This window comes from Protomyctophum parallelum (assembly GCF_964188405.1).
Source record: "Protomyctophum parallelum genome assembly, chromosome: 6".
In the NCBI taxonomy this organism is placed as follows: Eukaryota; Metazoa; Chordata; class Actinopteri; order Myctophiformes; family Myctophidae; genus Protomyctophum; species Protomyctophum parallelum.
In genome coordinates this window covers 50575200-50590933 of record NC_139701.1, presented here as the reverse complement: position 1 = coordinate 50590933, position 15734 = coordinate 50575200, and the positions used below count along the sequence as shown (strand labels likewise).

The 15734-nt window shown below is 44.3% G+C and overlaps 1 protein-coding gene across 1 annotated transcript in view; it reads right to left on the bottom strand.

The window, feature by feature from the left end:
• The window catches only part of LOC310860075 (receptor-type tyrosine-protein phosphatase F-like), a gene marked incomplete at its 5' end in the record, with an annotated part of 64532 nt that overhangs the window by 36393 nt on the left and 12405 nt on the right, over positions 1 to 15734 (bottom strand). The window contains 3 exons of the mRNA XM_083766838.1: positions 1037 to 1212; positions 2735 to 2858; positions 12769 to 12866. Coding sequence (XP_083622964.1) covers positions 1037 to 1212; positions 2735 to 2858; positions 12769 to 12866 — 398 coding nt within the window. The remainder of the gene's footprint in view (positions 1 to 1036; positions 1213 to 2734; positions 2859 to 12768; positions 12867 to 15734) is intronic.

Genomic DNA, 15734 nt, shown 5'->3' with positions numbered 1-15734 from the left:
TAGCTCCCCTCGACCCATCTAGGGAAGATCTAGGGAAGAACCAGGGCCACACAATCCATTCCTCCTGAACTACTCTGCCAGGACGCTTCTGGCGCATAAAAGGACTAGGCTCTGTGGGTTTGACTCCTGTCCAGGCCCCGCCCCTTCTACGTCTCACCAGGTCCACTCATAGAGTATTAAAAGGATAGAGACTGATCTGGTGCGAAGCAATGTGGACCCTGTTGTAAACAAGTGTAATGCTTAATTGGGTCGTCCACTCAGAGTTAACAGTCTTTGCATTGAGTTTGTGCTTGAAATATACTGTAATTCTGCAAACTGTTAATAAATATTTCAATCAATCAATCAAACCAGAGTCCCAGCACAAGACAGTTCATTCAGGAGTGCAGTGGGCAATGGTTCCGCAGGGAAATGGTGCTGCGGCTCCAGCTTGCTGCTTGCATGGCCCTCCTAAAGGCCTCAACCAAATGAATGTATTTGGTTATACTTTCCCCGTCTGCCGACAGCCACAGCATGGGGTCACAGAGGTCACAGAGGACGTTGTAATATGGTCCCAGAATGCAGTGTGACTCAGCGGGACATGGCCATGGTGACGTACAGACTGTGACAACAACCTTCTGGACGCTGTCATAACTCTGTTCAGCCCTGGGCTATACATTTATGAACGATGTCAGCCAGACCCGACATCATATAACTCACCACTAACGCACGCACGCACGCACTTACGCACTTACGCACGCACGTTCTGTGTACTGAGGACGTCAACATTTCGGGACGCCACTGAAAATAGCCCGCAACATAGCAGATCTAACAGCTTGTAGGTCAGCCCTTCTTTTTGTATATAGTATAAAATTGGGAGGGGAAACGGTTAACAATCTTTCATGACATGACAAATTATGTCCCATTGCAGTGTGAGGTGTTTATGATGTCATGTGCTGGTGAGTGCATCGATTGATTTAATGCATTGTATGTAATTGCATTGTAATGCATCATGCATGAGTGCATTGATTGATCAATCAATCAATCAATCAATGGTTACCCGTAGTTTCTCCTCCAGGCGCGTCATCATGACGACGGTGCTGGTCCTCTGTTCCCACACCATCCTCCAGAAGTCGCTGAAGGTCTCGGGCAGAGGACCCTGGGTGGCGATGTAGGCATTCTGCTTCCTGTAGCCGTCTATGTAGTTGGCGTTGATATAGTCACTGCCTGGCACACCTGATAAACGGTAAATGGTATAATGGTGCATTTATATAGCGCCTTTATCCAAGGCGCTTTACATAGATTGCGCATTACATTCACCCATTCACGCACACATTCATACACCGATGGCGGCGGAAAACATGCAAGGCACCAACCAGCACATCAGGAGCAAAATAAGGGAAAATAAGGGTTCAGCTCAAGGACACTTCGACACTAACTCTGGGAGAGCCCGGGTTCGAACTGGCAACCTTGCGGTTACCATCCGGCCACTCTACCCCTGGCAAGGAAACAATTTATTAAAACCGATTTACGGACGCGAGCGCATCTGTGTCGCTTTGGTGTTTAACCAACTGTAACCCTTATTTTAACCTTCAGCTGTTGAAAAAATAGCAGATCTACAAGATTGTGTACGTGCCGGGTGCTGTTGAATAATAAATAAAATATAATCCTAATCATGATCAGGACTGCTGTATGTGTGTGCCCTCAGGGCTCAGATTTCATATCACACCACCACCATACCTGTAACTGTCACTACAGTCCTTGCTGACCGCAAATGCCTTCGGGGGAACCCTACAACAACGTGAGTGCAACAATATATTAGGCTATGTTCCCTTTTTTTCTCTCTAAGATCTAATTAATTGTTCGGCCCAATTTCTTTTGTTTGTTGTCATGATATGTCATGATCCGAGTTGGCTTTGTCCGAGGCTTACAGATTATAAATACTTTTTGAAACATCTAGTGGAAACCAAAGTAAGCAAAGTTACCATGTAACTGGACCAGGGTAACTGGACAAAGCTCAAGAACTTGTTTACAGCCAGGCCCTGCTCATAGAACATTTCATGGTAGGGGTTCAATGCCTTGCTCAAGGGCACTTCAGCGGTGGTAACTTTAACGTGCCGGTCCGGGGATACTAACTAGCGACCTTCCGATATCAAGACCGCTCCACAAGCCGTTCGGCCACCGCTGCCCCTTGAGTAATGACACTCCCGTTGACTCTCATTGTAACAATGGAATGCGGAAGTGCTCATTCTATCTCAATGCAATCCAGCCATAGGAGCAATGTTTGGAACTATAGCCCATATAGGCACCCGCTTTGCGACGAGATCAAAGCGTGTCACCACTCTCTTACTAGATTACTCTGGGGGAAACATGCATGGGAAATTATGGGCCTGTCGTCGTCATGACTGCGACGCTCTATAGCGCCCGTGCGATTTTCTGTTTTTTTTTCTGACCGGGCACCCATTTTGGTGTCGGCATCATGTTATGCTTTAGCTATTTAAAATTAGCAGATCTACAAGCTCATATCGCGCCACCGAGTGGCGCGATACGAGCTTGTAGGTCTGCTATTTTTTGAAAAATCGAAGAACGACTGACATTTTTAGAATCTGATCTCAGGTCAGAATGGGTTCATCAGACCCAGTGTTTGTCCGGCGGAAACCTCGTATGAATCTGATCTCAGGTCAGAATGGGTTAACACAATCAACGGCCAATGAAAGGCCACAGGGGCCCTGTGGCTATAATTTTGGCCCTGCCTCACCGTCCAGTGCAGCCAGGACGACTCTGGAGTGGTCGTAGGCGATGACGTTGGCGTATCGGTTCTTTGGCTTGTTCACGTCCATGTTGGACTGTTCCCACGTGAACTGCTGGCCCGGGTCTATGCTCTGCCAGAGAGAGAGAGACACACAGACAGAGACAGAGAGACAGTGAACTGTGTATCTGTGGATGCTTTGTGGAGAAAAAACACTTACATTTTGCTAATTAGGCTAAGATCATTGAGCACTGGTGCACATAAAGTATCTGATCTACAAGCCCACAAAACACGCAGGCAGGCATGCACGTACACAGTAATAGCTACAGATGCTTTAGGCTGACATATCCTGCTGATTTTCCTCTCGACATGCTGGTGAGGTGTCCGTGCGTGCGTATGTGCGTGCGTGCGTGTGTGGGTGCGTGCGTGATGCCGTGATCATAATGACAATGGAGAGCTGGGTTGTGCACACATCTTATTTAACAGTGTTGTTAAGGCTCCCATCGCACCACACTGACAAATGACACACATTACTGCTAATGTTAACTGCCTGCCATGCCTGCCTGCCTGCTTTAACGCGCTGATCACTGACAGAGCTCTGCAATCACACATTATCACATCCCATATTACTCAACTACCATATCAATACTTGGATTGCAGTGGAAAGTAATTAAGTACGTTTAACCCATTTTGGGTTTTTTAAGGCATTATGTTATACTTTAGCTATTGAAACAATAGCAGATCTACAAGCTCATAGGATCTACGTAGGTATGTAGATCTGCTATTTTTGAAAAATCGTGAAAATGTGGTGCAAATCTTTGAATATATATTCTTATAAGAATATATATGTATATATATTCTTTCAGAGGCAACGTTTTTAACTCAAATCTATGCTTCAGATGGGTATCGGCGGCCAATTACATATATTTTTGGAGGTCCTTGACATGAAACGTTTTGAGAACCACTGACATAGAAACATGACTTTTTCAGAAAACATTTAGAAGGCCTCGTCCTCATGTCAAAATCGGTTAAGTATACTTTGACCTTTAACCCTGATAAAAGTAAGTAAAATAACTGTAATATATGTTTTTTGTGATCTAGAACATGTTTTATTTATTATTGTGAAAGATATCCCTCAAATGTAAATTATTAATGTATTATTATTATTATTTTAATAATTATTATACATGTGCATACAATTTGCAAAAAAACTTTTATTTATTTGCTATTTTTACATAATTTTCTCTGATAGTAAAAAGTTGTAGTAAGGCTGAAATCTCTTTTTTGCAAGTAGACATTATATCTGGGCCTTACAGGGTTAAGTACTGTACTTAACCACCTAAACCCTCTAGACCAGGGGTTTTCAACCCTTTTCATTTCAAAGTCCATTATTTTATTCTGCATTTGAGCCACAAAGACCACCATTTGATTTAGCCTCTCAGACCCAAAAGCTTTTGTTGTCGTCGGATAGGATTTTGTCCACAATTCAATGCTGTATTGGTTGTGGTATACTGCACCATACTTCTTGTGAATATAAATATTTTTGTAGGTTTCTTTATTTAGCACGTAGTACAAAAAATAGACAATAACATCAAAGAACAAAAATACAATGCAAGGAAGGGAAGAAGCCAGCTGGCTTATTTGGAATCCTTTCCTGTATGGAAGAGGTCATTAGTTTAAACAGATTTCATTAAGAACAATACAAAAGTCTACAAGTTGGCAATAAAGAAATAAAAAAACAGACTGCACAAAAAAGGAAAATAAACAATACGACAACAAATACACAAAAGAAAACACATCAAAGTAAAACATGTAATCTACAGAGAGGAAGAAATAAGATATTTCTTTAGATGTTGTTTTAATATTGGCAAGGATAATGAGGATTTAAGTGAATCATCTAGGGAATTCCATAGATGAGGGCCTCTAAATTTGATGAAAGATTGATGTTTGGAAGTGCGACAATAGGGTAATTAAAAATCATCTCTTTGCCTTGTGGGGTAGTGAATGTCAGAAGTAACACGGAAAAAATTGTGAAAAGAAGACGGAATGTCTTGTTTGCATTTTTTTTATTTAAACATAAATAAACAGGTCTGAAAAACATTTATGCTCCCAAGAATTAATACATATCTATAATGGTCGGTCCATTTTGGTTCATCATTTATATAATTTTTCCAATCCAAAATCGACACTATTCACTCAGAATTCACTCTCCTGAGGGCACGGTGGCGCCTGCTGTAACTTCTTTGTCGAGCTGGGGCGGCCAATCGCGGTCCTGGATTTTCGGTGGCACCAAGAATGCCTGCACTGAGAATCAGCCAATCAACAAACAGCCTGTCGGAGTGGACCAATAGCAGCCAGCTGCAGCCTCGCCAAAAGCCAATAACAACGGTAGTGCCGTCGCCTCACAGCTAGAAGGTCCTGGGTTCGATTCCCGCTGGGGATGCTGTGGTTGCTGGCGGCGTGCTCCCTCCTCCGCGTCATCAGTCCTCCTTTCTGTTCTCCCCGTTCTAGGGTAGGTACCCTCACATGTTCTCCCCGTGTCCCCCCAGTAATCCTGGTCTCAAAACTACCTCCCCCTGGCCAGCCGGGGCGCCTGATGGAGGGGAAAGGAACTGGTCGGAATAACGTGTTCCTTCCACGTGCTACACGTCCGGCTGGGGAAACTCCCCCGTGTCAGGTGAAAAGAAGTAGCTTGGACTCCTCATGCATAGAAGGAAGCAGGAGGTCAGTCCGCTGCAGTCAGTCAGACTAATGACTAGCCAATTACTAGTCTAAACCAAAAACTGTCTAAACTAAGTACTGCACCCAAAAAATATATATACAAAATAATCCTATTCACTCTCCTATACCTCCTCCCCTGCCCACGAACATGCCCCCCTGCTACTCTCCAACCACCCAACTCACCTCCTTCACTGAACATCTGACCTCTCCTCCATAGCTTCAATTACATCCTTCCCCCTCGGACAGATCCAGTGTTGATTTTGGCAGCACATTTCTATTTTAGTTTAGTCATAGTCTTTGGAATGAAACTTCATTTAGTCACCTGGAATGTTTTAGTGTTAGTCTAGTTTTAGTCGACTAAATGTCATGCGATTTTAGTCGACTAAATCTACAGTTGATTTAGTCAGATAAAATGTATTTTGGCGGGCCTTGATGTCGTCGTAATGACACTTGCTGAAAATAGGCTATGTACAAGCTCACAACGCGTCTCAGCGCGACGAGCTGTGAGCTTGTAAATCTACTATTTTCAGCATGCAACCAAGTGTAAAAATGACTTATACTGGATCTCTGGTCCACTAGTCCCTTCCTAACATCTTTGTGTATTTTCCACCACCTGCCTCTCAGACGCAACAGAACTTCCTGAAACTCAACTGCAATAAATCTAACTAAATGCACCACATCTCTCTCTGTGTGGGTGTGTGGGTGTGCGTGCGTGCGTACGTGCATGCGTGTGTGCGTGCGTGCGTGCGTGCGTGACTGTGTGTGTGACTGTGTGTGTGTCTGTGTGTGTCTGTGTACGGTTGTAATACACGTAACTCGAGAACCGTTCGCCCCACCGACTTCAAATTCGACACACACGTTCCACACCCCCACAAGGAGTGCAGTGCCTGGCCTCGAGTCTGTGACATACACCTTTGTCCAGAAACACCACAAAAGGCTCTGGTCAGGCTCTGCCAGTGCAGGGCCTAATGAGCCCAAGTCCCACTTAACTAGTCCACTTTTCACAGTCAGTTTGCACTGGCATCCATATGCAGTATGGGCACAGAAGGGACACAGATAGATAATTGAACGGGTATTATGAGTTTCCCAAGTTGCATCGTTCTCAAGTAGGCCGGTGGCCGACTGGCACGTACAGGTCTAGTCCGAAATAATCATCATCGGTCCCCGACTCCCTCACCCGCTCCACCCAGGACTTCTCACTCAACATCGACGGCTCCCTTGTCACAACCTCTACACGAATCATAGGTGTCATCTTCGAACCTATATCTCATTCCTCCCCAACATGTAAACCACATCACAAAAACAGCATTCTTGCGCCTCAGAAACATTTCCCATTCCCATATCCCCCACGCACACACGCACGCACGCACGCACGCACGCACGCACGCACGCACGCACGCACGCACACACACACGCACACGCACACGCACACGCACACGCACACGCACACGCACACGCACACACACACACACACACACACACACACACACACACACACACACACACACACAGCCGACCTGCAAGCTTTCTAGATGTACTATAAATCAGGAATTAGTCAGGTGCATGTGTTCACCCCATCTGCTGGATATGTAAATTATCACAGGTGTATGTGTGTGTGTGTGTGTGTGTGTGTGTGTGTGTGTGTGCGTGTGCGTGTGCGTGTGCTTGTGTGTGTGTGTGTGTGTGTGTGCAGTACGTGCGTGTGTACAGTACGTGCATGCGTGCATGTGTGCGTGAGTGTCCTATACTTGTGAGGGCCAAGTGCCTCACCACAACTATGGTAAGATAATTCACTAAATGGACTTTGTGAGCACAATTTGTCTGGTCCTCAAAATATTTATTTTATTTGTATCATTCATCTATTTATTATGGTATAAAGAATGACTTTTAGAGTCAGTCTTTCAATTAGGAAAATAATGAGGTTAAGGATAAGTTTAGGGTTATAGACATTTAGAGGGTATAGGTTTAAGTGTTTAGAACTGTAGCAGTTCTCCAAGCTCACATCTGGATGAGCTGTGAAGCGTTGGGATCTACAGTAGTAACTTTCCGCCTATGTTGAATGCCAAACGTTGAGATCCTAGCAAGTATAGTAATTCGAAGATGTGGCTGTGCGTGTGTGCGTGCGTCCGTGTGTGTGTGCATGCGTGTGTGTGTGTGCGTGCGTTCTCTAGGCATCAAATCCTGCTGCCTCTCTGTAAGCCTCTGTTGTTATTTATGCCTCCTGTTCTGGAGGTCAAACGGGGAGAGTGTGCGTGCATGCATGCATGCGTGCGTGCGTGCGTGCGTGCGTGCGTGCGTGCGTGTGTGCGTGCGTGCACAGCGCAGCGACACACAACACCAGCCAATATGCAACATGGTGGAAAGTAACAAAGTACATTTACTTAAGTACCGTACTTAGTACAATGTTGATGTATTTCTACTTTACTTGAGTATTTCCCAACCTCAAATACTTTTTCTCCTACTTCTACTACACGCTCACATTGAGAGCTTCTAGATCTGCTATTTTCACTTTTATGTCAATACTTTTCTACTTTCACTCAATTACATTTTGAATTCCGGAACTTTACTTGTATAACCAGGGCTGCACATAAGCGGTGCGCCAGCGCGCATGCGTCGTTAAAATTCAAAATGCGCTGTCAATCAAGCGCCGGGAAGCGCTTCTGCGTACCAACAGCCGGGGCCGCCTAGAATCATTATTATGGCCAGAATACTAGTAAATTCTGTGGCGAGAGCATTTTCCACCGACTGCCACTCAAAGTGGCTACTGGCCAATCACAGCACGTCTTGCACAAGTGCACTAGCCATTGTGGCCAATCACAGCGCGTTCTTACTCAAAAGGGGGAGGATTCCATGCTGCTTTCTGCTGGGAGCAGTGGGAGGAGGGCGGTTGACACTGACAGGAGGACAGGAGTTTACGAGAAAACCTGACACAAATAGTTTCGTCTTCTCCGTTTCAGATAGCAAACTACTGTAGTCCCCGGTGTAAAAGGGCATGCTTTGGATGCTTTGCACTCTTCCCATTTGCCGCTGTGCTTGTGCTTTGTTTTCCGGGTGCTCACAACGTGTCGCAACACGTTGTGAGCTAGTAGATCGGTTATTTAAATACAAAATAATAAAAAATCTAAATATTGCTTTGATGCTCATATTATCCTTAGGAAGTGTTAAGTTGTTTTTATTAGAATATGCATTCCATAGGGCTGGACCACACATGGACCTAGATTTTAGCAAATTTAGATTTTTTAAATAATGGGATGAATCTACAACAAGAGCCATTCTAGGGCTAAATCTAGAGTTGCAATACCCTCCATTGAGTCCCCACTCATCCAATAAATATCGTTTTGCTATAAGTTATTCATCCCTCTTTTATCCATCCGGCGAGACGGGTCGCCGCATTTTAGGAGCACCAAGAAACTCCTCCAGGTGCTCCAGTACTAGACCAAAAAAGTTCTGTGCAGCCCTGCGTATAACGGAGTAGTTCTATATTACAGGATTGATACTTTTACCCATTCAGGACAGGAACCCCTTTTGGTGTTTTAAGCATTATGATAGCATTATGATATACTTTATACTTTAGCTATTGAAAAATAGCAGATCTACAAGCTCATAGCGCTATACAATATACAGTATATTATTTCAGAGCAAACGTTTTTAACTCATATCTTTGCTTCTGGGGAGTCCCTGGAACAACATATTTTCAGTTGGAGGGCCGCAGCCAAATTCAGATATTTCTGGGGGTCCTTGATGTGAAAAAGGTTGAGCAACACTGACGTACAAACATAAAAAAAACTGTTCCGATTTTTTCACCAATGCAAACAGGCCATAATATCGTGACTGAGCACCCTAGGTCACGTGCACACATCCGCCGGGGTGACGGCAGACTGCTGGGCGAGTGCTGGCGCTTTGGCATGGGGGGGAGTGTCACGTTCTGTGACGTGTTATTGTTTTCTTGTGTACCTTTTATTTTGTAGTATTGTTTTGTGCCTTCCTGTCTGCCCCTGTAGTTCTGTACCTGCCTTGTCTAACCTGTGTTGTGATCAGTCTTTGTTTCCACCTGTGTCCTCTTAGTCCCCCAGCCAATCCCTTTCTTGATTTGAGTTTTGTTCACCTGTGTCTAGTTATCCCATGTCTATAAGTATGCCCTTGTGTTTTCAGTTCCTTGTTCGTTCGTAAATTGTTGTCAGTGTATTTCTAGCTCCTCGTGATTCATTGTATTTTCCTAGTCCTAGTGTTATTTGTCTTGCTCCTAGTTATCCCTAGTTTCCCCGTGTTTCCTGTGTTTGTTCCTGTATGGTTTTTGGATAATAAACCACCGTGCACTCGACCTGCCTTGTGTCTGCCTCAGTCTCTGCCTTGTCCTGCGCTTGGGTCCTACACACCTCTGACTCTGATCGTGACAGGGAGGGGGGGTGTCAGATCAACATAATGGAATTAATTCTGTACCGGCCATATATGCAGCGTGACTTTGTAAAGGGTTTGATGATCAACATAATGGAATGTTATGAACAGGAAGGACGGGTAGGGAGGATCAACATAATTATGGAATGTCAGAACGAGGTCAGCTCCATATATGGAGATCTAAGGGTTTGAAGTTTGAGGTCAGACGTAGAGTTGCTGGCCGGCTCCATATACGCAGATATGGAGATCTCGTGGTCTCCATGATGTCACGTGATGTCATGAGATGTCACGAGGCATGACCATATATGGAGACGTGATACAGTATATGGAGTGTGGGTGACTAACTAACTAATGGACGGACGGACTGACGGACGGGAGATGCATGCTTTCATAGCAAATGCGACCTACGGTTGCAATAATAATATATATGATATATTTGCTGTTTTGCACGCACGCGCACACACACACACACACACACACACACACACACACACACACACACACACACACACACACACACACACACACACACACACACACACACTCCCACACACACACCCACACACACACACACACACACACACACACACACACACACACAGTGCTGCGAGTAAACAGCCCAGGCCATCTGTCGTCCTCTATCTGTTCCATCATTCTGCACGTTAAATGTAAATGACCTGCTCTTTCTAAGACATCCACCAGCCTTACAAGCCCTCACTGACTCTTATAGTGGAAGTATATGACGAAAAATGTTTGTTTTCGCTGACGAAAACTAAATGGAATCTAAGCTTTGATGACTAAAACTAAGACTAAATATAATTGACAATTTTGTCAATAAAGAAAAAACTAGATTAAAATGTTAAGAAGGGACTAGTGGACAAGAGATCCAGTATAAGTGATTTTCACACTTGGTTGCATGCTGAAAATAGCAGATCTACAAGCTCACAACGTGTCGCAGCGCGACGCGTTGTGAGCTTGTAGATTTTCAGCAAGTGTAAAATCAGTCATTACGACAGCATCAAGGCCCGCCAAAATACATTTTAGTCGACTAAATCAACTGTAGATTTAGTCGACTAAAATCGTATGATATTTAGTCGACTAAAACTAGACTAACACTAAAGCTTTCCAGGTGACTAAAATGTGACTTCCTTTCTGGACAACAATTCCCATTTTGGGATATATATATTTTTTAATGTTAACTTCCTGTTTATTTTTCCCATTTTTATTAGGAAGAAAACCCGGACTGAATATTTCTTTTTGAAAAAAAAAAAAAAAAACAGTACGCGTTTTGGTGATGTATTATATTGTCTGAATCAACTGTTGTTTGTGTTTGTTTACGCACTAAAAGAGTGACTTTGAGAGCTGTTTCAGCATACCATGTAAGTCAACGAGGAGCATATTTTGAATTATCAATTTCTAATCACGGGAGCAATTGTTTTTGATTTCTTGGCCACATTTGGAGTTACATCATGGCAAGGTATAACTACACAACCCAAACCTCTACCAAAGTGGTCTTACTCTTTAAATGAGCATCAGTGAATGAAACATTGTGACCTCATACTCATGGGAGAAGTATTTTTCACCTTTTTACTATTTTGAAAAACATTTTTGAACAGTTAAAATAGCCAATCTACAAGCTCAAAATAGCAAATAAAGGCAAAGTGGTTTAGGGATAAGGGGTTTACGAGCTCTCAACACGACGTGTTGTGAGCTTGTAGATCTTCTATTTTCGCTATTGTTTGTCCTGGGAGAAGTATATTTTTTACCTCATACTCCTGGGAGAAGTATGTATGTTTTTACCTCATACTCCTGGGAGAAGTATATATTTGTTTTACCTCATACCTCATACGAAATGTTTTTATAATTGTCATGCCCCCCCCCCCCCTCCCCCGCTAAACCCAAGCGTTTAGGTTCTAAACACTTATCTGTAACACTTAACACTTAAATGTGTCACAGTGTTTAGATTATAAACAGAAGATCATGTTTAAATGGCACGATTGCACTGAGTCATCTGGTACCTCCTTAAACCAGGCTTGTCACTTTGGTGAATTTCTGAATTTCTGATCAGTGTTATTATGTCACCATTGTCACGAATCCTGACACTCTTTTTGATGTTGTGGACAACATCCTGCATAACTAAATTCAGGACATGTGCGCTGTGCGGTGCAGTGAATGTAGACAGACTCTATACGTAGTTCTGTCCGCCTCGGCAGGTTCTGTGTTCTGTCGCTGTGTCGGCGGCAGGTTTCAAACGGCAGGCTGGCATCGCTGTTGCCAGCCAGGGTGTTCTTGCTGGTGGTGGTTTCATTAATTTGTCTCCTAAGCAGTACAGTACTGTATGCATACCCTACCTGGCAGGTGAAAACAAGCCACCAGATTAGCATTTTAATGCCTGACCTGCATGTATTGTGTACAAGAGGACAGGCAACACGGTCAACCCCCACCCCCGGGCCCGGACAGTGAGGACAAAAAGAGGTGTTAGGGTGCCTTAGAGCAGCGCGATATCATACAAAGTCAATGCAAAGACGAGAATTGCGCAAACGGCCGCGGCACGACCTGGCGTGGTACAAACGGGACGAACCGAGGCGAATATATTTATTTATAGGTCTCATTCCTCATGGGGGCTGGAGCCCCGCTGCCCCCACAGAGTCTACGTGGGACACTTCTCCTCATAGAAGTATAATATATTTGTTTTACCTCATACTCCTGGGAGAAGTATATATGTGTTTTACCTCATACTCCTGGGAGAAGTATATTATTTTACCTCATACTCCTGGGAGAAGTATATTATTTTACCTCATACTCCTGGGAGAAGTATATATGTGTTTTACCACATACTCCTGGGAGAAGTATATTATTTTACCTCATACTCCTGGGAGAAGTATATTATTTTACCTCATACTCCTGGGAGAAGTATATTATTTTACCTCATACTCCTGGGAGAAGGCCAGTCCATCGTTGGCTTTGAGGCGCTCCACATGCTCCGCCAGGTCACATATGGAGACGGGAGGATGCTCGCTCATGCCTGCACGCACGCACACACACACACACACACACACACACACACACACACACACTGTGGTCAGTGCACATACACGCACGTACACTTGTGTTTTTGGATATTCATGACTTTCACCCCACTCCATTTCGAAGACAAATATTGTACTTTTCACTCCACTACATTTCCAGGAAGGGGAGAAGTAGCCAGGCCTAAATTACGAATTAATCACAATTAGCTGCTGTATATTTCAAATCTAGTCAAACTATTAGATCTACAAGCTCAGAACATGTCGCATTGCGACACTCACTGGTAAATATTGTAACCCTTTTGGAGGGAATTAGACCTACAGCTTCTTCTTTTGGCTTTTCCCTTCAGGGGTCACCACAGCAAATCATCTGCCTCCATCTCACCCTGCCCTCTGCCTCCTCTTCTCTCACACCAACTAACTTCATATACTCTTTAACTACATTCATAAATCGTCTCTCCTCTAGGCCTCCTGCCTGACAGTTCCAACCTCACTATCCCTCCTCTGTACGTGTCCAAACCATCTCACTATCCCTCCTCTGTTCGTGTCCAAACCATCTCACTATCCCTCCTCTGTACGTGTCCAAACTATCTCACTATCCCTCCTCTGTACGTGTCCAAACTATCTCACTATCCCTCCTCTGTTCGTGTCCAAACCATCTCACTATCCCTCCTCTGTACGTGTCCAAACTATCTCAACACTATCCCTCCTCTGTACGTGTCCAAACTATCTCAACACTATCCCTCCTCTGTTCGTGTCCAAACCATCTCACTATCCCTCCTCTGTATGTGTCCAAACTATCTCACTATCCCTCCTCTGTACGTGTCCAAACCATCTCACTATCCCTCCTCTGTACGTGTCCAAACTATCTCAACACTATCCCTCCTCTGTACGTGTCCAAACTATCTCAACACTATCCCTCCTCTGTTCGTGTCCAAACCATCTCACTATCCCTCCTCTGTATGTGTCCAAACTATCTCACTATCCCTCCTCTGTACGTGTCCAAACTATCTCACTATCCCTCCTCTGTACGTGTCCAAACCATCTCACTATCCCTCCTCTGTACGTGTCCAAACTATCTCACTATCCCTCCTCTGTACATGTCCAAACCATCTCACTATCCCTCCTCTGTACGTGTCCAAACCATCTCACTATCCCTCCTCTGTACGTGTCCAAACTATCTCACTATCCCTCCTCTGTACATGTCCAAACCATCTCACTATCCCTCCTCTGTACGTGTCCAAACTATCTCACTATCCCTCCTCTGTACGTGTCCAAACTATCTCACTATCCCTCCTCTGTACGTGTCCAAACCATCTCACTATCCCTCCTCTGTACGTGTCCAAACCATCTCACTATCCCTCCTCTGTACGTGTCCAAACCATCTCACTATCCCTCCTCTGTACGTGTCCAAACCATCTCACTATCCCTCCTCTGTACGTGTCCAAACCATCTCACTATCCCTCCTCTGTACGTGTCCAAACCATCTCAGTCTGGCCTCTCTGGCTATATCTCCAAAACATCTGACATGAGCCGTCCCTCTGATGTACTTGTTCCTGATCCTATCCATCCTTGTTACTCCCAGAGAGAACCTTCAGCATTTTAGTCTCTGCTACGTCCAGCTCTGCTTCCTAGCTTCCATTTCCTCAGTGCGACTATGTCTCTAGTCTAAACCATACAACATAGCTACAGCAATGTGTTAATATCAAAAGCGAAAATAATATATATTCACAGATTTGCACACATTTTAAAAACAAAAAATAGGGTTAAAAGTGGTTAAAAGCTATGAGGTGGCAGGTCTAAATGGGTTAATACAGATATTACTTGTAGCTTAAAACATCTCAGCTTTGCTTAGCTCTGTCTTATTGACTGTGGACCGAATAGCTTTATAAGGTTTATAGTTATAACTTTATAAAGTTATAACTATTAGATAATTCAATAACATGACATGTGTGGTGTTATTTTCCCCTCAACTTTCTATCACAGAGATAAAGGTGAGTGTGAGGGGAGATGAAAGCACTCATTAAGGGAGAGTGTGGAAAGATGAAAGACAGCAGATGGGAGAGAGAGAGAGAATCACAGAGCAATAGAGAGACATACAGCAAAGACGCGGATGAAGAAATGTAATTATAGACGGAGAACGTAAATACATAAAATGAAGGGGGGAAGTGTCTGTCTGTCTTGCCTGTCTGCCTGCCTGCCTGCCTGCCTGCCTGCCTGCCTGCCTGCCTGCCTGCCTGCCTATGCCTGCCTGCCTCTGCCTGCCTGCCTCTGCCTGCCTGCCTGCCTGAACAATCGACCTGCACTTATAGCCAATGGCCATTGTTGGTATAAGGAGGCACTGAGGAGGCCAATTCTATAATTGTACCAAATTGTGCCAAGTTATCTCTAAGTATCATTGCCATATAGGCTCGCTGTACGTATATGGGCCAGTTAGGTTTGTGGGCTAGGAATAGACTAAGAGAGAGAGAGAGAGAGAGAGAGAGAGATGAAAAGAGCTCTCATGTTGCTCTCCACTTGAGCTGAGGATAATTACCTTGATGTGCAATATGAAACAGTCCCACAGTACAATTATCTGTATCTCTGATTTCTGCATTCAACGTTTGGCCACTTAAGTTAAAACCCAAAACAAATCGGAAAGTGAGACACGCCATACCAGGTCGGGGTGCGCACGCTTTTCCGACGCCCCAATAATCCGACAGGCAATAGTCCGACATGTGTCGGACCATTGTCCCCTATTCCGGCTTTTTACTCCAATGGTTAGACATGTCATTACCCGACAGAAGTTCTAGCAATAGTCCGAATACCATAGGTTAGACGGGACAATAGTCCGACACGGAAAACAGTAGATAAAGCGAAAATAGCTG